This window comes from Nyctereutes procyonoides, unplaced genomic scaffold (genome assembly GCF_905146905.1).
Source record: "Nyctereutes procyonoides isolate TBG_1078 unplaced genomic scaffold, NYPRO_anot_genome, whole genome shotgun sequence".
Taxonomy (NCBI): domain Eukaryota; kingdom Metazoa; phylum Chordata; class Mammalia; order Carnivora; family Canidae; genus Nyctereutes; species Nyctereutes procyonoides.
In genome coordinates, this window is record NW_026575020.1 from 29,524,767 (window position 1) to 29,551,237 (window position 26,471).

The 26,471-nt window shown below is 46.2% G+C and overlaps 1 protein-coding gene across 1 annotated transcript in view; it reads right to left on the bottom strand.

Moving 5' to 3' along the window:
• Positions 1–26,471, bottom strand: part of ITGAE (integrin subunit alpha E) — a 63,960-nt gene that overhangs the window by 26,851 nt on the left and 10,638 nt on the right. Inside the window, exons 2-16 of the mRNA XM_055307104.1 lie at positions 19,640–19,760; positions 11,306–11,397; positions 9,957–10,024; positions 9,468–9,585; positions 9,130–9,270; positions 8,604–8,725; positions 7,769–7,920; positions 6,238–6,391; positions 5,512–5,662; positions 4,959–5,026; positions 3,943–4,078; positions 3,239–3,381; positions 2,746–2,886; positions 1,900–2,124; positions 757–887 (exon numbers count right to left, since the gene is read on the bottom strand). Of these exons, the coding sequence (XP_055163079.1) occupies positions 757–887; positions 1,900–2,124; positions 2,746–2,886; positions 3,239–3,381; positions 3,943–4,078; positions 4,959–5,026; positions 5,512–5,662; positions 6,238–6,391; positions 7,769–7,920; positions 8,604–8,725; positions 9,130–9,270; positions 9,468–9,585; positions 9,957–10,024; positions 11,306–11,397; positions 19,640–19,760 (1,963 nt within the window). The remainder of the gene's footprint in view (positions 1–756; positions 888–1,899; positions 2,125–2,745; positions 2,887–3,238; positions 3,382–3,942; positions 4,079–4,958; positions 5,027–5,511; positions 5,663–6,237; positions 6,392–7,768; positions 7,921–8,603; positions 8,726–9,129; positions 9,271–9,467; positions 9,586–9,956; positions 10,025–11,305; positions 11,398–19,639; positions 19,761–26,471) is intronic.

Below are 26,471 nucleotides of genomic sequence, written 5' to 3' on the forward strand. Positions count from 1 at the left end.
ATAAAGGGATTCTTCTAGCAGCTGTGTGGAGAATGGGGCACAGGAAGTGGGAGGAGGGAAGAATGCCAAGCAGTGGTACAAGTGAGAGATGACAACATCTTGTAGTGGGGGGTATTTTGGAGACAGAGCTGACAAAATCCTGTTAATGGGGAAGCAGAAGGAGAAATGAAGAACCAAGGATGACTCCTGGGATTTTGTCCTGAACAAATGGTGCTATTTACTGAGCTGGAAAGCCCGGGGAAGGGCAGATTGGGAGAATGAGGAGTGAATGAGAATACGAGGTCCATTTTTAGACATGTTAACTTTGAGATGCCTGATAGCAACAGCCAAGTCTGGAGCTTAGTGGAGGGCACAGGGCAGATAAGTGCTCTGCCAGAGTATTACAGCCATGGGGTTTGATAATTCACTTAGTGATGGAGCACAGACACTCTGAAATTCATATCATCATCAAAAACCATACCAAATACTTTGCTAAGATTCTCTCAATCTTCATAACTCTCTAAGGTAAATGTTATTGTTATTCCTATTTATAGATGACAAAATTGGGACTCAGAATACAATAACCTGCCCAAGGGCACATGGTTCATTGAGAGCTGAGTTTCAAACATGGATGGGCAGATTCCAGAATGCATTGCTCTTAACAACCACATTTACTCCCTCCCATCAATTCCTGGTATCTTCATGAGGGGTCATTGAAGTCAGGGCAACTAGGTGAGGCTGGGATTTAGGATCCTAGATAGCAGGGCAAATCCCTACCGGAGCACAGCTGCCCGGCCCAGAGCACCCACGGTGATGTCAACAAGGCCGTCACCAGTGAAATCTGAGCCACCAGCCACTGATGTGCCAAAGTAGTGGAGTCTTGAAGCCACCGCTGAGGCTTTGATCCGCTGTAGAGGGAGAAACACAAGGCATGGAGGAGGAAAAGGGGAGTCCTTTTGGGTTTTATTCAAATCAGTATGATCATCAATATGATTGAGGGTTCCCACCCCAGGGAGCCCTCAACTGGGGAAAGAAAAGAGAAGGGCAAGATTTCCCAAGGGAAGTAGCATTTGAATGGAGCTCTAAAGGGCAGGTAAGACTTGACACGGGGGCACTGAGGAAAGCAGGGGTGGGGGGGGGTAGCAGGGCCATTGGAGGACACAGCTGGGGGCCACTACAGTGGGAACAACAGGGGATTGGGTACAAGGAGGCTTGGTGAGGGGCTGGGCAGTGAGAGGGGCCTGTCTAATCAGACACAGGGTAGAAGATGGAGAGTAGAAGGAGCCATGCCAGCAGTGATGGGAATGGAGAGAAACAGGAGCCAGGCCTGGGGCAGGATATGGGAGAGAATCATTAGGACAAGCATGCTAATGAGTGGAAGGGGCCCAGAGGAGGAGCAGGTCTGGGGAAAGAGAATGCTTTGGGTTAGGTAGCATGAGACTGAGATGCCTGGGGGCCCAGCCAGTAAAGTGCTCAGGAGGCAGCTGGACATATAGGACTGAAGTTAGGAGAGAAACTGTGGTCTAAGGTGGATAAAAGTGCTCATAAAATACGTAACATGAGAGGCTGGCAATAGAGTCCTGGAAGATGAGAGTTAAGGCATGGAGGGGTTGGGTTGGGGAAGGAGCCAGAGAAGGTCAGAAGGAGAGGAAGGAGAATCTAAGGCAGGTCCATGGTCCGGAATGCCAAAAAAGGGAAATACAGGTCAGAAGATGTTGCCACAACTTCTTACCCCGCTGGAAGTGTCTGGGGTGAGGCCCTGGCCTGTAACCTCCAAGTGACTTCTGTCCTGCACTAGGCATTCCTGACCCCTTGGGACCTGCCTGACACTTAGAACTGGAGCTGACTTGGGGCTCAGGCCATCACTTGTAGGAGAGGTCAGAATCCCAGGCAGAGGCTGAAGAGAGCCCTGCAGGTTACCTGAGAGGGGCTGGTAGAAAGGCCATCCTGACGTCCATTGTAGATGTACACACTGCCAAAGCTGGTGTCGTCATCTGCCCCAAAACCCTCCATGGGGGCCCCAATGGCCACATCTGTGAGCTTATCCTGACTGATATCCCCCACTGTTGCCACAGCAAAGCCAAATCGGGCATTAGTGAATCCAGGGTGCCCATTCAGTGTGCATGCCAAGGAGAAGGAACCGTTCTGTAAAGCAAAGAGGCAGCTCAGTCCTCAAGAGAGGAGGCAGGGTATGTACCCATGCTACACCAGGAGGCATGCTCATTGGACTTGTTTCTGATTCTCTAGCAGGGAGGCTGAGGCTCAGAAAAGGCAACGGACCTCCCCAACGTTACATAGTGATAGCATGGAAAAGCTGGGATCTTCCTGCCTTGTGGTCAGGACCCAGAGCCCGCCCTCTCTGTTCCCACAGCTAGGGGTACTGGACTGGCAGCTGGGAGGCCTGGGTTCTAGCCTTGGCTCTACCACACACTTGCTATGTAAATTTGAGCAAGTCTCAGTATCATTGAGCCTCAGCTTCCTCATCTGTAAAATGGGAGTGACACAGTTACTGTGAGAAACAAGTGGGATCATAGACAAACATGCTTTGTAAACTGTGCCGCTGAGACGTTATCATCAACGAAATTATGGGGTGGGGAAAGTGAGAAAGTGAGGTATGGGAGGAATGGTGATGATGCCCAACTTGACCACCATCCCATCTCTGTCCTTCCATGCAAGGCAGGGTCAGGGCCCTCCCCACCTCCAACAGCTCTGCACCAGGCTGAGCAGCCACAACCTCGGCAAGCTTGCAAAGACGAAGACTCCCACCTGCTCATTCAGATGGTACACATAGACTCTGCCTTCCTCTCCGTGAACGTGGTAAAATGGAGCAGCCACCAGCAAGAAGTCTGTGGTCCCATCCATGTCAACGTCCACAGGGCACAGCTCAGAGCCAAAGTAGGATCCCATCTATGGCCCAGAAGGAACTCAGCTCACAAGGGTGCTGGGGAGGCTTCCTCTGATACCCTTTAGCAAGGCTAGATCCTGCTCCTGCTCTTCCTGGACCATTTAGGTCATTCCAGATCAATTTGTTCACCAGAGTAATAAAGAAGCCTGGATGAGCTTCTTCTATGGATGAGCAGCCATATCCCCCACAATGGGGGAAGCCAGTTGACAATCAGACATACAGAGCACTGCATTTTGCCTGAGTTCTGTCTAGGCTGAGCTGATGACACAGTGTGCCTTGGAGCCTGTCCCATCCCCTCCAGGGCCTCCAGACCCTCCATCTATAATAATGAGGGTGTCCCTCTCCAGCAGGTACCTGCTCTCCTTCCAGCACTGGCACAAAGTTGGTCTCTCTGCCCTCCTTCTGGAGCTCAAACACGGCCCCCCGATGCTTGTACCGTGGTGCCCCAGCCACATAGGAGAGGCCACAGGTCTTGTGCAACAGGGCCACTGTATAACCTGGGAGGGGGTGGTGGTGGTTGTGGCTGTGAGCTCCCATTGGGCCACTCCTTTGACCCCCCACCCCCCACTTTCCCAGCCAGTCCTTCAACGTAGCCTGGGCAGGGGGGCAGATCTGGAGAAACTGTCTTTCTCATCCTTTTGATCAGAGTGCTCCCACTTACCCCCTATGGCTGGTCACATACATATGCCTCACCACACAGAAGTGATGTGTACACTCTCATATATACAGCTTCACTCAAAATGCACTTCTTCACACACATTTACCCCCCACGTTCATCACACACACTGTCTATGAGGACCAAGGAGAAGGGTGAAGTGTCACTCACCACCACTATTAATGGTGAGGCCCTGCCTCCTTAGGTAGCCACCCAAGGCCACCCTGAGCTTCAGTACTGAGGAAGCCCTGTCCTCATCCAGAAGGTCCTAATTCTCAGCCTCAGGGTCCCTAACTAAGGCCTATCCCTCAGTCCTTGTGACCGACCAGAGCTTGCCCTAAGTAGGAAGCCTAATATAGCCTGATGCCCAGCCTCAGTGTCCCTCTTCAGGTCCTGCCCTCACCTAGATAGCTGTACTGTGCAGTCTTGGCATCCGCTGCAGTCTGGTTCAGGAAGCAACCCTGGTGGCTGTGCATGTCGTAGAGCAGTGCGCCCCCTGACCAGTTAAAGGCCCCAACGGCACCGAGCAGCACCTGTCCCTACAGGGAATAAGGGTTGGAGGCCATCTGAGAGGGAGGGACTGGGGCCAGCTGGGTGGGGGGGTTGGGAGGCAGAGGGGAGGCAGGGCTAGAAATGTAGGAGGAAGGTAAGATGGCAAATACTCAGTTCCTGCCTTGTACCCATGACCCTATCCGGACAACTGTCCGGGGACACCTGGATGGCTCAGTGGTTGAGTGTCTGCCTTCAGCACAGGTGTGATTCCAGGGTCCTGGGATCAAGTCCTGCATCAGGCTCCCCGCAGAGACTCTGCTTCTCCCTCTGCCTATGTCTCTGCCTCTCTGTGTTTCTCATGAATAAATAAATAAAATCTTTAAAATAAAAAAAAAGGACAACTGTCCCTCCAGTGGCAGTCACCCCCAGGACAGAAATCTGACCTAGGTCCCAGAGGGTGAGCATTAAAACAAAGTATGAGCTCATCTCCTTCTGTACAGGTTGCTGGGCCCATGCCTGGCACACAAGGAGTAATTTGCTAACCATAATTCCTCCTCCATGCAAGGCTGGTGTTCGTACCATGCCTGTATCTTTTCCCTCTAGTGAGGAAAAATACAAAACTTGGTAGGCAAGTGACCCAAGCCAAAGCCTGTGTTAGCAGGACATGTTAAAGGGGAACTGTTCAATCCTTGAGCACAGAACAAAATGACTCCTGTAATAAATATGGCCATTCCTTCATCTACCTCAAAGGTCCAGATTAGGGCAAGCAAGTACAAGTGTTTTCCTTTCTCCTAAAAGGGATCATCCCGAGGCATCATTATAGGAGGGCAGAACCCTATAATGCAAGCCAGAGATCCCTGAGTCCCTGGTTGTCACCAGGGCCCCTCCCCTATGGTAAGCCTGCCTGGTGCTAAGCTGTCCACATACCTTATCCAGGATCTGGGCACTGAACCCGATCTGTGCCAGCTGGTAATGGAGGGCCTCTCCAACTGTGCCTAGAAGCCAAGAAGCCCAGTGAGACACTGCTGTGGGCTGAGACGAAGGAAGAAAATAAGTCAGGTAAGGGCCTGGTTTGACCTCACACTCAGAGTGAATGATATTCAGAATAATGGGACATACACCAGGCTGAGATGGAAACCTGGTTCTGCTTTAGTAGCTACTGGCAAAGTAAGCTTGGGCAGCTTACTCCCTCTTTCTGGGCCCCAGTTTCCTCTTCTGTGAGCTTCTGAGAGTAGGATCCATGCCCCAGTCATCCTTCTATCTCCAGCACCAGAAGGAACTTCTCATCACAGCTTCAGGGAATTCTGGGGAAGTAAGGGGCCTGAGAATACTGTTGCCTTTTTAGAGATGGAATAGCTGAGGCTCAGAGAAGTGGTGGGAGTTGCCCAGAGAGCCATATGGGGATAGGACAGGAGTGAGGCAGGAGTACAGAGCCTGGCCTCCTCCCAGATGCTGAGGGGAATGCTCCTGGAGCCCCCACCTTCCATCTGAATGATAGTCTGCTGCAATTTGCTCAGCAATCCATCCAATGCTGTGTAGTTGGTCACTTTGAAGGCGTATCTGTCATCGGGGTCTGAGGCGATGAGCTTCAGTTCATGGTAGGTCTTATTTTTTTCAAATGCATTTCCCACCTGCAACAGGGGCCCTCGGTCAGTGGGTCAGGACCACGAAATCTGACTGGATCCCAGGCCCCAAGAGCTCTCAAGGCCCAGGGAGAGGGATGAACCCCTCTGCTGGCCTTCAGGGCCCTTTACCATCTGCCTTCATTCCCTGCTCCCTGTTCTCCTGCACACACTCCTTCCTTCTCTCACTAGGCTCATTCTCACATGCTGTGCCTTTTGCCTGCAGAGCCCTTCCGACTTCCCCTGCACCCTAGGCCAGCTACCCCTATTTGTCCTCCAAGACTCAGCTCAGCACCATCTCCTCCAGGGTCCTTCCTTTGGGATTCCTGAGTGTCCACTGCTCTCCCTCCCCATCACTGCTGGGCAAGTGAGCTGTGACCACCATTGGGTAACAAGCCCTCTGTGTGAAGACCCAGTATGGGATGGGGGAAGTGCAGGACATAGGGACTGGGAGTAGTTGGTGAGTGTCTGTGAATAGAGCAAAGCTTCGGTAAGCTGTTTATAGAAGCCTCTGTGAGGAACCCTGGCCCTTCCCAGCCCAGATGGCCCAAAGTCAGGAGGTGTCCCCCACACCTGCTTCTTACCCCAATGGCAAAGCGCTCAACACCTTGCATCTTTGGAGAATTGATGACAGTTGTGAGGTTGAGTGGGTCTCCAAATATGTCACCATCGGTGAGTACCACCATGACCTTGGATGCATTTTTTCTGGAGCCGTGGCTTGGCGTGAAGATGTTGTCTCTAAGTAGAGAACAGTAAATGAAGAGGAGAACTTTGCCAAGGGGATACTGAGCTCTGGGGAAATTTTATTCCCCAGAATATGATCTGTTTTATTCACTGATCTTCCTCCAAATGGGGAAGAAAACCCAAAGAGAGGTGGTGATGATCCCTTTGGCATATAGCAGGCTCAGGTGGAGGGGAGGCTGTGACACACCCTGCCCCTCACCTCTAGAAAGGTTCTAGATAGCACTTCAGTCTACTCTTGTGAATAATGATATTAGTAACGTGGCTAATATTTACATACTACTTATATGCCAAGTACTGTTGTAAGCGTTGTACATATTTTAACCCATTTAATCCTCACAAAATCCTATAAGACAAATACTATTATTATTCTCATTTTATTTTATTTACTTATTATTTATTTTTTGAGAGAGAGGGAGGGAGGGAGGGAGGGAGAACATGTGTACTCAGAGGCAGAGGGAGAGAGAACCTGAAGCAGACTCCATGCTGAGAGCAGAGCTTGACACAGGACTCAATCTCAGGACTACAAGTCAGTTGCTCAATCAACTGAGCCACTCACGTGCCCCTCTTATTCTCATTTTAAAAGTGAGGCATCTGGGGCACCTGGGTGGTTCAATCAATTGTTTCAGCTCAGGTCATGATCTTAGGGTTGGTTGTGAGATCTAGCTCCACTTGGGCATGGAGCCTTCTTAAGATTCTCTTTCAAAAAAAAAAAAAAAAAAAAAGATTCTCTTTCATCCTCTCCCTCTGCCCCTCCTCCACACCCCCACCCCTGCTCCCATACGTGAGCTCTTTCTCTCAAAGTAAAAAAAAAAGAAAGAAAGAAAGAAAGAAAGAAAGAGTGGGCAGCCCCGGTGGCTCAGCAGTTTAGCGCTGCCTTCAGCCCAGGGCCTGATCTTGGAGACCCTGGATCGAGTCTCACATCGGGCTCCCTGCATGGAGCCTGCTTCTCTCTCTGCCTGTGTCGCTCTCTGTTTCTCTTGTGAATAAATAAATAAAATCTTTAAAAAAAAAAAAAGTGAGGCAACTGAAGCACAGATAGGCAGGCAACTCACTCAAGGTCTCCCAAGTACAAATTGGAGCTGAGACTGAACCCAGGCAGCCTGGCCACAAAGCCCATACCTGTAAGCACTGTGTTCTACTGCTGCTCACAACAGGAATCTTTAGAAGAATTTTTGGAGGATGTCTTGGGATGTCATTCATCAGCCAGGGCCAGACTGAAAGACCTTGCATTCCCTTGCTAGAACCTCATTCTCTCTTCTTCATAGCTCTGTCTAGCCACCTCTCTGGGCATGATGCCTCAGAATCTCTGGGCAAGGCCATGAGCTGGCATGTAGTAGGTGCTCAGGTAATGCCCACTACCCTCATACTTACAGGACATGCTGCATAGCAGAAGCGGTCTTGGTGACATTCCCAACTTGAGTGATGTTCTGGACTTTTGCGAGGGAGGTCATCACATCCTGGCTGTCCCGAAGATCAAACTCAGTCTGGATCACTGCCCCGTATTGCACTAGGGCAAAGCTACACTGGAGGGGAAGAGCCGAGGTGGGGAGGAAGTTGGCAGAGTTGCCATGCCCAAAGCATCCCCAACCCCTTAGATGGCTTCCCCTGGAAAGAGTGAAAGAATCTATTCATTTCTCCTTGTCTCCAGGCAGGAGGAGATGCTAAGGCAGAGGGAAATCTCTAAGCAAGTAGGGATGGAGGAAGCTATGATCGTAATGTTTCCCAGTGAATCATAGAATTCTCCCTAAAACCATGTGTCTGTGTAGTCCTCCTCCCACCCATTTACTATGGGATTGGTGATGTGACTAGCTTTGGCCAATGGGACATTGGGAAATGTGATACAATCAGAACCTTGAAAAGTACATGCATGCACAAGGTCTTGCCCCCTTGGAACATTGCAGCCATGAAAAAGTTGGGCTGGCCTGTTAGAGGCACATGGCCCAGACAAGGCCATCTTAGGTCATCCCATCAAGCAATAGGATGTCTGCTGCTACAAGAGTAACTCCAGGCAAGACCAACAGAAGAACCACCCAGCTAAGCCCAGCCCAAATAGCTGATCCACAGAACTGTGAACAAAACCAAAGACCAAAAAAAAAAAAAAAAAAAAAAGAACTGTGAGCAAATAATGGTTGTTGTTTTGATGTGGTTTATTCATAGCAATAGAGAATTGATAGACTGTGTGATTCTACCTCTTAGGGAAGCCCACCTCAAAGCACTTCTCATAGAAGTTCCTCATCATGTTGGAGATGAAGTCTTTGGCTCTCTGGAAGTCTGGGGGATCAATGCTTCCTGAGCCATCTAGGATGATGGCAATCTCAGTGCCTGGGCCTAGATAGAGAGCAGGTCAGGAGTGAACATGGAATTTGAGGTAGCAGTGAAGGCAGCATCTACTGCCTTGCAGGGCACACACCCCACTCAAGCCCTAAGAGCTCAGTTCAGGGAGGATGTTGGTAAAGTTCCCAAGAGTGAAGCTTTTGTCTCAGAGGCAAAGAGAGCCAGAGCCTGCTCAGACTCTGACTTGCTGAGTGAGTCACTCCCATTGCTCCTGCTCTTTAGGCCTCAGTTTATCCATCTATAACATGGAGGGGGGCAGAGCTGGGACTGGCTAGGTCTATAGAATCCAGCCACTATTCCCCATCTTCCAGACCTGGCACACCTCACTCCTGGAGGTCGCCAGCCTAAGGGTCAGCTCTGACAGCCTCTGATAGCAACCCAGATCTGCCTCTTCTTACCAGCAGCCTCTTCCTCCTCCTCCTCCTCCACTTCCTCCTTTGTCTTCAGAGCCCGACGCCACCTGGCTGTCTTCTCTATGCTGCCTTTCTTGTTTCTGTAGCAGTCTCTGTCATCCACATGTGCATTGGGATCCAGATTTTCTTTAAAAGACACATGTGGAAGAACTCGAGTCAGCCCCCTTGTTCACCTCCCAGTAGACCCACACTTAGCTCTGCCCTGATTCCCTTCACAGGGGCCTAGGCTTGCCTTGCCCTCTCCAGGCCTCTGTGTCCCTCTACATCTCCCATGAGTCTTCTTAGAGACTCAAGGAGATCTTTTCAGGGTGTCCAACCCTTACCAAGGTTGGAGAAGTGGACCTGGGTGTGGTTTTGGAAGTTGTTGGATAGTAGGCTGCAGGTCCCTGTGAGTTCCGAAATGAGGCTGTGGGGCTGCGGGGCCAGCACTTGAATGCAGATCTAGGGGAGAGGGAGAGAAAGGGAGAGGAAAGCCTAGGTCACCTCCAGTACATCCCCCCCTAAACACAGCCACACCATCACTCCTATGCCAGAATCAAGGGCATCAACCAGGCAGAGGATGTAGGAATAGCAGGTGTAGGGTCATGTTGGGGTCAAAGTTTAAGGTTAAGCACCTGGGTCAGTATGCTGCATCACATGGAGTACCCAGGTCAGAACCTTGGTCAGCCCTGGGGCTGGTACAGGGGAGATAGCTGGGCTCTGCCCTGAGAATATGCAAGTCAGACTTGTATCAACACTGGTCAACTATCAACCACAGGGTTAGTGCCATCCTCACTAGAACCCCTCCATTGTCCCACCTTATGCACACTCACCAAAACACTGCGGTGATTCTGAACAACTGTCACTCCCCGGTGCCTCCCCTTTGGGATGGGGACAGTCTCTGAAACAGTTAAGGCCAGGTAAGAAGGGAGGGATGCTGGGGGGCAACCCTACAGCCAAGATCAGATGTCACAGGGCCACCTTGGTCAGGGTCCCATAAAGAACTGTTGGCCACTCAGAACAGCCTCTAGAAGCTATCTGAAAGCTTGGGCCTTCAAGCACAGGCCTGGACATGCTCAGGGTAAAGTGCCTATATCTCAGATTTATTCACTGACTCATTCCAACAAATGCCCTGTGATGTCTGCTCTTATGCCAGTTGGTGATAGGGATCTAGAAGTAACTGAGACATTTTCTTATAGGGGCTCCCAGTCTGGAGGGGCAGGAGGGTAGAGAAGCACTAGCTGGTGGGTGTGTGCAGCACCAGGGAGGTGTGCAAGATGCTAAAGGACTGGCTATATGGATTGATGAACTCTCCATTCTCAAAGTTCTGTCTCTGGAAAATCTTACTGGCCCCCAAGACCCCAGAGTGAAAGTGTAGCTTGCTCCTTTCCCTCTACACCATGGGTCTCAGGAGTTTCATTTTTGATCCACAGGATCACCCAGTTTCCCTGCCAGCCTACATTCAATTTCTGAAGCAGAGACTGAGATTGTTCAACATTGTGTCTCTCACAGAGACAAGGACTCTACCACACACAGTCAAGGGTTAATTAGCAAATGCAGGCCTTGAGTTGGATTGGGTGGGATGGGTAGAGTTGGTTAATGAGTGAATGAGGTCCACTCATTTGTTCATTCATTCATTCAAACAGCATTTATTGAGTGCCTCATATATGCCAGTTCTCATGCTAGATGCTAGGATGGCCATAGGCTGGAAGGAGTAGGGTTGAATTCTATTGGGGTGTGATGAGTTGGGACAGGGTAGGTTTTAGAATCAGATAGAGCTGGGTTTGCCAGCTGTAGTGCTGCCAATGCTAGATGCATGACCCTGGCTGTATTGGCAATCAAAGCACTTCTCTGAACTATAGCTTCCTCTTTTATAAAATGGCATGATTTTGAGGATTAAAAGTGAACAAAGTACTTACCAGAGTGCCAGGCACATGGTGAGCACTCAATAAATCTTAAGTATCATTTTTGTTAGGACTGGATATGGAAAGGTGGGCTGGGGATTGGATTAGGATTGGGTTGGGATGGGATGGGACTGAGCATCAGGATAGAAGGCCTGCTGTGGATGGTGGTGGAATCTAGGGTGGAGAGACCAGACTAGGTTCAGATGGTTTGGGCCAGATAAGTGAGAGTCCTTGGAAGGAATTCCTGGGAGCATTCCCTGGAGCTGAGGTAGACTTACCTACTGGTTTGCAATGTAACTTATCCTGGAGGAGGGAACAACGATGCAGGACACCTGCTTTCCCCTTGGTTTGAGGGCTGGTGACCAGGAGCCTGAGTTGGGAAGGTAGACAGCAAAGTTGAGCTGGCCAGTGATTCCCTTCTCCTTTCTGCCTGCTCAAGTCCCCAGCTTACAGGCTCCCTATCTGTAAAACTAATGCAGGAGGTCTAGACCTGGGGTAGGCAGGCAGACTCTGGTTTTTTGGGGTTTGTTTTGTTTTGTTTTGTTTTTTTAAGATTTTATTTATTTGAGAGAGAGAGAGAGAGAGAGAGAGAGAGCACGAGCAGAGGGTGGGGCAGGGGCAGAGGGAAAGGGAGAAGCAGATTCCCTGCTGAGCAGGAATGTCCATGCTTGGCTCATTGTGGGGCTGAAAGCGGGCTGGATGTGGGGCTCCATCCCAGGACTCCGAGGTCATGACTTGAGCCAAAGGCAGATGCTTAACCGACTGAGCCACCCAGGCACCCCTGGCAGACTCTGTATTATGAGGAAGGCATTTGCTCAGCATTTACCTTTATACAGCTCCAGTTGAGAAACGGTTAAATGTGTCTGCTCTCTGACTGCTCACCCACCCTGATAGAAATGGGGGTGGAACTGATGGTAAATAAAGACTCTCTGCTCTTTGGGGCAAGGGGCATAGGTACCAGGAAGCCATCAGCAGGACAGCTGGATCTGTTGTGGGCAGTGCTGGCTTCCTAGTGGCTGCCAGGGGAATTACCCCACCTGGCCTTAGTGATGGTACTTCCTGAAGAAATCGCGTTGATGCTCCTATCCTATGGGCCAGTCAGAAATGGAGATTTGAGGGACACCTGGGCTAAAAAAGGGATCCCTGGGTGGCTCAGCGGTTTAGCACCTGCCTTTGGCCCAGGGCATGATCCTGGAGTCCCTGGATCGAGTCCCAAATTGGGCTCCCTGCATAGAGCCTGCTTCTCCCTCTGCCTGTGTCTCTGCCTCTCTCTCTCTCTCTCTGTCTCTCATGAATAAATAAATAAATCTTTAAATAGAAAGAAAAGAAAAAAGAAAGAAAGAAAGAAAGAAATAGAAGAAAGATAGAAAGAAAGAAAGAAGAAAAGAAAGAAAGAAAGAAAGAAAGAAAGAAAGAAAGAAAGAAAAATGGAGATTTGAAGAGTGAGTGTCTCAGCCACATTAAGAAAGCCTCTAGAGATATGATTCCCAATGGTAAACTTTGCCCCTCAACCCAAGTCAAGGGAGATAGCAGAGTCCAGTGTCAGCATAAGCATTCCCTTTATCTACACTCTCCAGGGAGAACTTGTCTGCCTTAAGACAAGGTGTGAGCTCCCCATCCTAGGGGTTGGGTTGTGAGTAGGGGGTACTGAGGAAGGGGCCCTGAGACTGGGCTTGGTACTGTGAACCACATCTGGTATCTTTGTGCTGAGGGCAGTAGGAAGCCATGGAGGACTTTATAATGGGGTTAGTCTGTACTTTCAAAAGATTATGACGCCGCTATGGTGGGTTGGGCAGCAGGAATGAGGTACCATCTCCATTTGCTTGCTTCCTATCACTCTATTAGAATTATGAAATAGATCATTTACTTATATCCATGGATTAAGAATAATAATAAGGTCTATGCCTGTGTATAGGCCCCCAGCCCCAGCTGAACCCATTCCAAGCTGAATTCCACCCTCTGATAAGGCTACTGTCAAGGTCAGCAGTGGTCCCCACACTGCCAAATCTAATGGACACCTCTCTGTCCTCATGTTCTTCAACCTCTCAGCAGCCCTGGACATGTAACCATCTCCTCCTTGAAATACTTTCTTCCTGATTTCCCCTACCTCTCTCAATACTCCTTCTCAGACTCTTTTGTTGGCTTCTTCAATGTCTAACTTTAAATGTTGCTGAAGCCTTGAGGCTTGGTCCTTGTTTTTCTCACCAGCACATTCTCCCTACTGATCCCCTCTAATCCCATGGCTTCAACCTGTAACTGCTGAAATTCTGTGGCCCTAGGATCCTTCCACCAAAAGTCAGACCAGCACAGTTGTTAGGAAATAGATTAACATACCACTCCTAGATGTTCATGTTCTAATCCCCAGAACCTGTGAATATGCTACTTTTTTACAGCCAAAGGATTCTGTAGATTTGATTATGTTAAGGGTCTTGAAATAAAGGAAATTACCCTGGATTATCTAGGTGAACCCAAGGTAATTACAAGGGTCCTTATAAGAGGAAGGCAAGAGGGTCAGAGTCAGAGAAAGATTTGAAGATGATATACTGCTGATTTTAAAGATGGAGGAAGAGGACAAAAGCCATGGAATGTGGTTAACCTTTAGAAACTGAAAAAGTGAGGAAACAGATTCTCCCCTTGAGCCACCAGAAGGAACACAGCCCTGCTAACACACCTTGATATTAGCATATTCGGACCCATTTTGGACTTCTGGCTTCCAGAACTGTGAGATAATAAATTTGTGTTGTTTTAAGCCACTAAGTTTTGTGGTTGTTACAGCAGCAACAGGAAAGAAGTACAATGCGTAACTGCGCCCCCGTCTAATAGGCATCTTAAACTTGAGATTGTCCAAACAAAACTTGAAGTCTTGTCTCCCCAAACCTATGCTTTTCCCTCTTCCCCAAGGCAACTGATGGTAGCCTGAAGCCTGGATGCATCTGTGCTTCATCTTTTCACTCATCCCTGTATCAAGTCCATCAGGAAACCCTGTGGGTTCTTCCTCCAGATTATATCTACAGAGCATCTCTTCTCTCCATTTCCTCATCACCATCCTGGCCACCAGTATCTTGCCTGGTCTGTGGTAATAGCCTCCTAACTGGTAGTGGTTTTGTGTTTTTGTTTTTGTTTTTTTCATTTTACCCTTGTAGTTTGCACTGCATCACTCCCCTACTTCAATAGTCTCCATGTGCTTAGAAAAATAATCCATATTCCTTGATGTAGTACCCCACAGGGCCTTGTTGGTCTAGCCCCTCCCTGCCTCTGAGACCCCTTCTCCCCGTTCCTTTACTCTCCAAGCTCCAACTCCATACTGGCTGGCTTCTGTTCCTTGACAGCCCCAGTTCTTGCTTGCCTCAAGCCCTCTGCCTTCCTGTGCCCTTTGCCCAAAAGCTCTGCCTTTCACTCCCCAAGGCTAGCTCATTTTCATTTCCTTGCCTTGCTGAACTGTCATCTCCTCATAAATGCTTTCTCCAGCCAGCCTCACCTCACAATGCAGCTACTCTGTTTCGTGTCTTCCTGTTTTATTTCCTTCTCAGAACTTGTTATGTCTGATAGTACCCTCTTTCCTTGCTTATGTGCTTATGTGCTTATTATCTGTCTCCCTGTCCAGACTGACTGTAAGTTCCTCAAGGATCATGTCTAATCTTGTTCACCATGTTACTTCCAGAGCATGGAGGATTGCCTGGCACAGAGCTGGAGCTCAATAAATATGGTTGTGTTGACTAAATGAGAACCCTGGCAGCAGGTAAGGGGGCTAAAGTAGGGTAGGGCTGAAGAGCAGAGGGGCAGTTCTGTGGGCCTTGGACCCAAGCTCCAAAATAGGTCACTTGCTCAGAAACCCTGCCTCTGCCCCAGACTCCTCCCCAGCCTGAGCCTCAGCCCTCAGTCTAGCACTTCCCTTTCTCCCATAAAGGTAGGCTCAGAACTAGTGTCCACTCCAGACAGTGTTTTGGTGGGGTAGGTCCAGGCCTGGAATAGTTTTGACTCTCCTTCCTCCTTCAGGCCATTGCCTGAGCTATTCATTCCCACCTCCTTTTCCTTCCAACACTCATCCTAAACACCAAGTCCTCAAGAAGTCTTCCCAAAATGAGCAACTTGACCCCCTCTAAGACCTCCAGGTAGCCCTGACTACTGGAACCTACCCCCATCCTCACCTAGACTGCGAGTTCTCAGGAGACTATCATGTACAGCTGTCCAAGCTGTGCACTGCAGAACCCAAGGTTGCCATTCATATCATAGTCATGCAGTGCTGTGGCCTGGGATCCAATCTGAGCTGCCTCTGTTACCCTCCCATTTTACTCCCCATGGTGGGTAGTCTCTTAATCTCCAGGTTTGTTGACTGAATGACTGACTATCAATAACCAAATCCACCATCAGCTGACAGCCCCAGGGACCCTATTATACCCTGTACTAGAAACAGTCCATCTCCTGCCTTCACTTACCTCTAAGGGTAAAGCCTTCCTTTTTTTCCCCCAAGTTTTTTTTTTTTTTAAAGATTTGATTTATTTATTCATGAGGGACACACAGAGAGAGACAGAGACACAGGCAGAGGGAGAAGCAGGCTCCCTGCGGGGATCCCGATGTGGGACTCCGGAATCATGCCCTGAGCCCAATGCAGACCTCAACCACTAAGCCACATCCCTTCCCCCAACTTTTGTCATAGTTTTTTAAATTTTTATTTTAATTTGCATTTTTATTGAAGTATAATTAACACACAACGTTATATTAGTTTCAGGTGTAGAAGGCTTTCTTTATGTTCCACTCACTTCACCTTGTAGCAACCAAACCCATGATGCTGCCAGCCCTGGCTGTTCTATTTTAGGGAGAAACAGCACAAGGGAGTGAGAGGGACACATCGGCCTTTCACAGGGAGCCTAGCCTCTTCTGCTTGCTGTGGCTCTGGGGCAGCCAGCAGTGTATTTCCTGCCCAGCATGGAAGGACGTCTGTAGTCTTAGGCTTTACCATTTATGGCAAAGAACCCAGAAGTTCCTCCCACCACATCCTCCCATGAGTCCCCTCTGCTTCAGCAGGTGTTCAGGGAGGTGTTCATGAGCCCAGCTCATGAAAGTCATAGCCTCCTGCTCCAGGGGCTTCAAACTCCTCTCATCTACCATGTCCTTTCAGCTTGGCCTCTGAAGCACAGGTCTGGGAGCTAGAGAGGGTCTGCTGGGGTCCTGGTGGGAGGGGAGTTGGCAAGAGATGGTCACAAATAACTGGGACTGACACCTGGCTTTCACAAATGTGTAGACCAACCAGAACACTCATGCTTTTCAAGTTTGGGAAACTGAAGGTCAGCCCAGTGCGTAAGTCATGACCTAGCAATCCCATTGCTAGGCACATGGCTGATAAAAGGAAGTAAGCTGCCCATCGAAAGAAAGTGCACAGCAGTATAATTTGTCCAAGGAGGGATGCCTGGGTGGCTCAGCAGTTGAGCGTCTGTCTGCCTTTGGCTCAGGGCATGATCCTGGAGTCCTGGGATCAAGTCCCACATCTGGCTCCTCATGGTGCCTGCTTCTCCCTCTGCCTATGTCTCTGCCTCTCTCTGTGTCTCTCATGAATAAATAAATAAAATCTTAAAAAAAATTGTCCAAAGAAACTACCCAAATGCCCATCATCAGCACTGTTCACACAATGGAAGACTACAGCAATGAGAATAAGTACCATTGTCTCAGGCAAGACCATATTCAAAATTCACAGACTGTATATTGAGGGAGAGGAGTCTGACATAACAGACCTTACAACGGCATGCCTCGTTTATAAGTTCAAAAACAGACAAAACTAATCCAGGGAGATGGAGGCCAGAGCATTGATTAACTCCTGGCAGAGGATGTGCCAGGATGGGAGCACCAGGCTAGAGGGGCTTAGGTGAGGCCTGTAATGTTCTGTTTCTTCATGTGGATGCTGCTTACATAGGTGGTTCACTTTGTGAACATTCACTGAGCTACGTGCTTATAATGGATGCATTTTTCTGTGTGGCAAATATCCATAAAATTTTACCAAAACAAAAAAAAAAAAAAAACACAACAAACACCCACCTTTAATTCATCTTCCTGCAACCAAAAACTTGCTAACAACCTTCTCACCACCCCTTCCTGCTTCAAACCTTTCTGGCTCTTAAAACCCTTGGTGCCTGGGTAACAAGGCACTACCCACCTCTCCTAGCCTATTGCTCATTACATTCAGCTTCAACCACCTGACATTTTCTGTTCCTTTACTTTGCTCAGAATAGCTTCCAGGCTTCTGATCACATCGCTCTCAGCTGGGTTATTCCCCTCCCTTGCCTTCTCACGCTAATTCCTACTCATCTCCTTAGTCCCAGTGTTGATGCACACCCTGTGGCTTAAGGATACACCAGCCTCTATGTCTCCCTAGACATCCCCACCAAAGCAGTTGTCACTTCTCTTGTCATTACCTGCCTTGTCTGTCTCCTTCCTGAGTCAGGGAGTTCCATGAGGGCAAGAACTGTGCCTCCCCTTCACTATCTTATCTCCATACTTTGCCTGTCATTGAGTAGATGCTCCATAAATAGTTGCTGAATATATGAGTGAATGAACAAACTGGCCCTGCCCTCCCCACTTCCATGGTCACCAGCCTCTTCACTGTACAATGAGGGTCCAAGCCTCCTCGGCTGGTAGGGTCATGGCCCAAGTCCAAGGGCTAGAAGGCTGCCTCAGGAGCTGCTACTGCCCACTCATCCTCCACCAAATACAGCTTCTGCTATGCTCAACTTGGGAAGATGGAGAGCTCTGCTCAGACAGAAACCTTCAGAGCCTCATTCGGCTCTGCCCCAAAGCCCATCTGGATACTGGGCTCATGGCTCATGCATGCAGAGTAAGAAGGAAACCCTTGATTATTGACTAGAAGCAAAGCAGCAAGGATAGGCAGGGGACTGGTCTGAGGCAGGGCATGAGCATGGCTGGGTCACAGAATGAGCACAGAGAAAGCCATATGACCATTATGAACAAAAAAGGAAAGGAAAAATCGCTCTAGATTAAAAAAGAATAAAGAGACACAATATACGACACATGGATCCTGGCTTCAAAACAAAGCAGCTCTAAAAGTCATTTTATGGACGCCTGGGTGGCTCAGCGGTTGAGCGTCTGCCTTTGGCTCTGGGCGTGATCCCAGAGTTCCAGGATCGAGTTCCACATCAAGCTCCCTGCATGGAGCCTGCTTCTCCCTCTGCCTGTGTCTCTGCCTCTCTCTCTCTCTCTCTGTTTCTCATGAATAAATTAAATCTTTAAAAAAAAAAGTCATTTTGGTGACAATAGGGGACAAAATTAAAGATATATTTCTATATTAGTATATCCCTACTACCACCATCTGATAAAATACATATTTTGCTTGCTTGCTCATTGTCTACTACCCTGAGCATAAGAATTTTTATCTACTTTGCTCATTGCTATATCTTAGGGCCTGGCACATAGTAGGTGCTGCACATAAATGTCTGTTGAGTAAATAACCATTGTATATATAATTCTACAGCTGTCTTTTTTCACCTTATGTTTCAGGAATGATTCAAGTTAATAACCACTGTGCTCATTTCATTTACTTGACCTGTTTCTAAGAGCACATAGTCTGATTCACAGCTTATTTCTTCCGTTTTCCTAATGAGGACCATTTCCAGTCTTATACTATCCCAAGAAATGTTACAATAAAAAGCTTTACATGTGCCTGGGAGTATCTCTAAGGTTGGCATCTGGGAGTGGAATGGCTGAGTCAAAGGCATCTTCAACATTACCAGATATGGTAAAACTATCCTCTGAGTTGGTTATGTCAATTTACAGCCCCCAAACTTCCCACATCCTCATCAGCAGAATTTTGTCACATTTAAAAGTTGTGGCCTATATCTAATGGGTGGGTACAGATGAGATTTTAAAAACAGTGCAATATTTGTTATGCCTGAATTTGGCCAGAAACTGTAATAAACCCTTTATGTGCATTAACTCAAATAATCTTATGCAACAACTCTGTGAGGTAGAAAAATCTCTACCTCTACTGTAGAGATAAGAAATAGGCTGTGTGTTGAGCACCTTGCTACAAGTGCATAGTAAAGCTATCACTGACCCACAGCTACCAGACCCACAACCTGCCTCTTAACCATATTCCCTGCTGCCTCATAGTTTCCATTTTTAATTTGATATTTTTGCCACTGCCCAAAACTTCTATACTGAACATGTATTGCAAAAGAGCCTTAATAAACTTTATTTTAAAATAGTTTTGAGGTCATATCCTGCCCCCTGCTCCCCGGCAGCGAAGAGCACCCATCATAGCCTCTCTCTGGCACACCCTTCTGAAAGTGAAGGGAGGTTGTCCCCAGACTGTGGAGGTGGGGTGCTAAGGCCTTCTCTGGGGTTTTGTTTTGTTTTTAAAGGTTTTATTTATTTATGAGAGACACACACACAGAGAGAGAGACAGGTAGAGACACAGGCAGAGGGAGAAGCAGGTTCCATGCAGGGAGCCTGACATGGGACTCGATCCCTGGTCTCCAGGATCAGGCCCTAGGCTGAAGGCAGTGCTAAACCACTGAGCCACCCAGGCTGCCTTTCTCTGGGGTTTTTTCAGACTCCCAACAGGCGCCCTCAATTATGCCTCCCATCTGCCAGGCCCCACTCACCAGGTCTGGTTGGTGCTGGAGTCTTGGTGCAGAAGGGAGCTGAGCACATAGGGTGTGCCTCCCTCAGAAGTCACCCAGAGATGGGCCTCATCCACATTGAAGGCTACCAGAGGAGCAAGGCCTGTGAAGAAAGAGGAACATTTAACAAAAGAAGAGGTGCCTGTAGAGGCCATGGCTGGGCCTTTGACTCCCATTACTCTGTCACATCTTGTGGTGTCATCATCCCCATTTTACAACCAAAAAAAGTGAGATTCCCAGGATCTTTTTCCTATGGGAATAAGACAGGAAGGTAGGCATGTCTGACCCAGAGCCACCCTGATCCTCCTACTTAACTGTCAGCACCAAGGCCTCCTCCTCCAGGAAGCCTTCCCCAGTTATCCCCTAGAAATACTTTCCACTTCTCACACTTCCCACCATGCATTTTCTATACCTGTCACATAGTACATACTCATGACAGGGTCTTGTAGCAAAGTTAAAATAGACTATGAGCCCCAGGGGGGCTCATATATACATTCTGTCTATGACCCTCCATCAAGTGACCCAAGAGAAAACATGTCTTCAAACATGTACGACAATGTTTACAGAAGCTTTATTTGTGATAGTTCCCAATTGGAAACCCAATGTCCATCAACTGGGGAAGGCATAAACTAAGTATGGTACATTCATACAATGTAATACTACTTGGGAGTGAAAAGGAATGAGCAATTGACACACATAGCAAGATGGGTAAATCACAAAAAACCATGATGCTGAGTGAAAGTGATACCCTTTACACAAAAGAGTATCTACTGTATAATGCCATTTACATGAACCAGCAAAACTGATCTATAGTCAAAAATATTTCCTAGGGGTAGGGACAGGAAGAAAATTTGTAGGCTGATGGAAATATCCTAGATCTTGATAGGAATTTGGATGACAAAGGTATGAGCATTTTTCAAAAACAGGCTAAAGGGACACCTCGGTGGCTCAGCAGTTAAACATCTGCCTTCAGCCCGGGGCGTGACCCTGGAGTTCCGGGATGGAGCCTGCTTCTCCCTCTGCCTGGGTCTCTGCCTCTGTGTCTCTCATGAATAAATAAAATCTTAAAAAAAACAAAACAAAACAAAAAAACCCACTCTAAATGGTCAACTTAAAATGTGTGCATTTCACCAAAAGTAAGTTTTCCCTCAAAAAAAGAACTGTAAACAAACACTGAACTCTAGTTGATATGTATGCTGAAATATTTAGAGATAAAGTATACCAATGTCTGCAGTTTACTTTGAAATGTATCAAAATGCAAGATGGCTTGGTGGATGGAGAGATGGATATGTTTATATATACATGGTATATAATGCAAATATAACAAAATGCTGACAATTGTAAAATCTAAGTGTAGTATATAGTTCTGTACAATTATTTCTACTTTTCTGTATATTTGAAATTTTTCAAATATAACAAAATGCTGACAATTGTAAAATCTAAGTGTAGTATATAGTTCTGTACAATTATTTCTACTTTTCTGTATATTTGAAATTTTTCACTAAAAGTTTTTTTTTTTTTAATTTTATTTATTTATGATAGTCACACAGAGAGAGAGAGAGAGGCAGAGACACAGGCAGAGGGAGAAGCAGGCTCCATGCACCGGGAGCCCGACGTGGGATTCGATCCCGGGTCTCCAGGATCACGCCCTGGGCCAAAGGCAGGCGCCAAACCACTGCGCCACCCAGGGATCTCTCACTAAAAGGTTTTGAGGAAAATTTGATATTGACTGATTGTCCCCACAGAGGTTATTACAATTCATACTACAACAGTATAGATGACCTGTTTCCCCACAGTGCTGCTTGAGCTATGTGTAGACCTTTTCATCCTTGTTTTGAAAGAGTATCTTATCATCTTATTCCAAAATATATTTTTTAATTATGAGTGAGGTCAAACCTCTTAGTTTGTTTCCTGCCTATTCAGATATATTACCCATTTGTATGAAGTTTTGTGTGTGTTTTTTTTAAGATTTTATTTATTTATTCACGAGAGACACATAGAGAGAGAGGCAGAGACACCGGCAGAGGGAGAAGCAAGCTCCATGCAAGGAGCCTGACATGGGACTCGATCCCTGGTCTCCAGGATCAGGCCCTGGGCTGAAGGCGGCGCTAAACCGCTGAGCCACCCGGGCTGCCCTGTATGAAGTACTTATTGCTTTCTTATTAATTTGTAAGGGCTAAAAAATAATAATAATAATAATAATAATAATTTGTAAGAGCTTTTCAAATCCAAAAGAAATTATCAATGTGCTAAAGATACTGTTTCTCACTTTGCTGATTATTTGACTTGCATGGTATCTTTCCCCACGTCCATAATTTGTGTGTAGTAATTTTTCCTTTATGACTCTCGGGTTTTATGTCTTGCTTCCTCATTCAGTGATTATTTTTTCAAGTTCACTCATGTTTTTCTCTATAATTTGGGGGGTTTTTTGTTTCACTCCTTACACTTGAATCTTTGACCCATCTACACTTTATGTATGTGGAGTGAAATATGGATCCAGCTTTTACTTTTTCTCCCCACAAATGAAATTGTCTCAACATTGTTTTTTGAATAGCTCATCCTATCCCCATAGATTTGCAGTACCACTTTTATCATTCTCAGAATTCCCATGTGCATTTGGGCCTCTGTTGGGGTTCGGTTCTGTCTTACTGACCTCATTGTCTCCTGCTTGGTTATATTCATTAATCTGCTGACCTTTCTTTTCCAAGTCTTGTTCCTCTGGATACATCTTCTCCATACCAACTTTCAGGAAGAATTCTTAAAAGTATGGTCTGATCATGCTACTCCACTGTAAAAACTCTAATGTATATTTATATAGAAAAAGGGCAAAGTGAAGTTCAGTGTACAAAATTCACCTGTTCAATGAAAAACTTTTTTGCAATAGCTCTTGAAAAGCTATACTACTTTTTGGAAAACACTCCTTTTTCTATGATAGTATAATGACTTTTTCATCCCTAAACATACCACATAAACATGCTATAAGGAATTATGTCAGGCAGCCCTGGTGGCTCAGCAGTTTAGTGCCTGCCTTCAGCCCAGGGTGTGATCCTGGAGACCCAGGATCAAGTCCCACGTCCAGCTGTGTCTCTGCCTTCGGCTCAGGGTGTGATCCCAGGGTCCTGGGATCCATTCCTACATTGGGTTCCCTGCAGGGAGCCTGCTTCTCCCTCTGCCTGTATCTCTGCCTCTCTCTCTGTGTGTCTCTCATGAAAAATAAATAAAATCTTAGAAAAAAAAAAAAAAAGGAATGATGTCCTCACCTCACACTTTCTGGCAAAAACATATTCCCAGCCCAACAATATAGGAAACAAAAATTTGCTTTGTTTGGCTAAACCCAAAATGCTTTGTTTTGCATTTACATGCCAATTGAAAGAGCTGAAGAGGTAGTAGCTTCTGTGATTCTGCAGTCTGTTAAATGCATTAACTATTCCATGTATTTTGAAGTGCTTTCAGGCTTAGTATTTATTTTACCCTCAATGTACTTTTCTGTGCTATAACTTTATTTTTAAAGGTAGTTTGAATCCAAGATAACTATGAGTACCTAAAAGACTAAAGAAATGGTGCAGAAGGAAAAATGTACCTTTCTCAATAATGACTCCCACAACTATCCTCTACTACTCATTAAGTCTTCATTTTCTCTTTTAAAGAGGACCATAAACCTTTATTGCAATAACTTATGTATGTAAATTTCATTTTTATATTCAAATTATTTCTTTAGTATAGACTTGTTTTATTGGCCAATAAATAATTTTTTTAAAAAAGATTTTATTTCTTCATGAGAGACACACACACACACACAGAGAGAGAGAGAGAGAGAGAGAGGCAGAGACACAGGCAGAGGGAGAAGTAGTTCCATGCAGGGAGCCCAATGTGGGACTTGATCCGGAGACTTGATCCTAGGACTCCAGGATCACACCCTGGGCTGGAAGGCAGGCACTAAATCCCTGAGCCACCCAGGGATCCCTCCAATTAATAAATTTTTGCATCAGCAAATACTGTTTGGGTATTGGGCTGGGTGGAATGAACCAGTTTTTCCACTGAAATTGATGGAACTATTTTCTCCAATAAAAAGGCTTTTCACGGGGATCCCTGGGTGGCGCAGCGGTTTGGCGCCTGCCTTTGGCCCAGGGCGCGATCCTGGAGACCCGGGATCGAATCCCACGTCGGGCTCCCGGTGCATGGAGCCTGCTTCTCCCTCTGCCTGTGTCTCTGCCTCTCTCTCTCTCTCTGTGACTATCCTAAGTAAATAAAAATTAAATAAAAAAAAAAATAAAGGAGCTGCTCTGTTTAGAAAAAAAAAATCTGTACGTATCCAATAATATCACTTCAAAATATATAAAAAATTGAATTAAAAGGAAAAATATAAAAACCCACAACCAAAATGGGAGTCTTTAATGCTCTAACAATCTTTCATATAAGCTATAAAAAGCTCAATAAGGATATAGAAGATCTGAACAACACAATAACAAACTTGATATAATTGACCAATAGAACTTGGTACCCAACAATGGTAAAATAAGCATTTTTCAAATGCACGTGAAACATCTGCCAAAATCAAACATATGCTATGTCAAAAAGCAAGCCTGAATAAATTTCACTGGATTAAAATAATTCAGAATATAATTCTCTGACCATATTGGAATTAAACTAGAACCCATAATAAAAAGAAAGCTAAAAAAACTTGAACTTCTTAGAAATTAAGCAATGCACTTCTAAATAACCTAGAGTTACAATGGAAATTTTTATTTTTTTATTTTTTTTACAATGGAAATTTTTAAATTTTCTGAACTAAATGAGAATTAAGACATATCAAAACTTGTGGGAAACAATTAAAGCAGTGTTTTGATGTAGTTTTGGAATATAGGCGAGGTTTGCTGAGGGGAGGTCCGGAGCCAAAGACCAAGGAAGAATTCTTTTTTTTTCTTAAGATTTTATTTATTTATTCATGAGAGACACACCGAGAGAGAGAGAGACAGAGAGAGAGAGAGAGAGAGAGAGAGAGAGAGAGAGAGGCAGAGACACAGGCAGAGGGAGAAGCAGGCTCCATGCAGGGAGCCTGATGTGGAACTCGATCCCGGGACTCTGGGATCATGCCGAGCCAAAGGCAGACGCTCAACTGCTGAGCCACCTAGGCGTCCCAAGAAATAATTCTTGAAATGTCTTTGGTGCAAAATGATGGTTTTATTAAAAGCACGGCAACAGAAACCCTGGACAGGAAGAACTGCAGCCCCGGGCTTGTGAGAGGTGGCTGATTATATACTGGGGAGTTGGGGGGCGGTAAGGAAAAGGGAGGTTTCAAAAGAACTTTCATATGCTAAGGAGGACCTACAAGTTACCAGAGGCCTTGCCATTGTCAAGCTTAAAGTTGCTTTTCCCTCTAGGAAGGCATTAACATTAAGACAGTTGGGAACTTCCTGAGGAATGTCACATAAATCCCACCTTGGGGAGGATGGTGGCCAATGGCCAGCCTTCTGTTCCCCATCACTTACAGGAAATGTACAGCTTTAAGTGCATCTGTTAAAAAAGAAGAAAGGATAAAATGAAGCCTGCTTCTCTCTCTGCCTCCCTCTGTGTCTCTCTTGAATAAATAAATAGGATCTTTTTTTTAAAAAAAAGGAATGTTGGGCAGCCCCGGTGCCTCAGCAGTTTAGCGCCTGCCTTCAGTCCAGGGCATGATCCTGGAGTCCCAGGATCAAGTCCCACGTCAGGCTCCCTGTATGGAGCCTGCTTCTCTCTCTGCCTCTCTCTCTCTCTCTCTTGAATGAATGAATGAATGAATAAATGAATAAATAAATAAATAAATAAATAAATAAAATCTTAAAAAAAAAAAAAAAAACTTGTATAGGGGGATCCCTGGGTCACTCAGCAGTTTAGCACCTGCCTTTGGCCCAGGGCGTGATCCTGGAGTCCTGATGGAGTCCAGCATTTGGCTCCCTGCATGGAGCCTGCTTCTCCTTCTGCCTGTGTCTCCACCTCTCTCTCTCTCTCTGTCTTTCATGAAAAATAAATAAAATCTTAAAAAATAAATAAGGTTAATAAAACCGATAAACCCCTAGCAACACTGATCAAGAAAAGAAAAGGGAGAACACACAAATTACCAATGTGAATGAAAAAGAGAGTATCAGAATATATCTTAAGACATTTAAGAAGTAATAAGAGGATGGTATATACAATTTTATGCCATTACACTCCACAATTTTGTTGAAATACAGGGAAATTCCTTGAAATAGATTTACCAAAACTGATGAAAGAAGTACAAGCTGAATAATCTTGTATCAAAGAAATTAAATTGATTATTAAAAACCTTAAGAAGAATTCCAAGTACAGATGGCTTCACTGTGAACTCTCAAACATTTAAAGAAGAAACACCAATCTTACACAAACTGTTCCAGAGAATAAACTTGAGAGAACATTTACCAATCATTTTATGGGGCCAGAATAACATTGATATTAAAACCTGACGAGCAAAGATTTAAAAAACAAACATACAAACAAACAAAAATCAGTAAAGACCTGACAGGAACAATACAAGGAAGGACACCTGATCTCTCTCTTGAACACAGATGTAGAAATCCTAAGCAAAATGTTAGCAAATCAAATCTGGGGACATATAAAGAGCATAATACATCATAACCAAATTGAGTATATTTCAGGAATGCAAGGATGTGAGTTAGGGACATACAGGGCTAGGCAGGGCTAGGTCGGGCCACGGAAGTAGGCTCACAAAAATCCCCAAAATGCTGAGGTGTAAGGAAACCAGAGATAAAGGAACAAGCCAGACCATCCTGCCCTAAGGTATGTGTGGGGAGTCCCT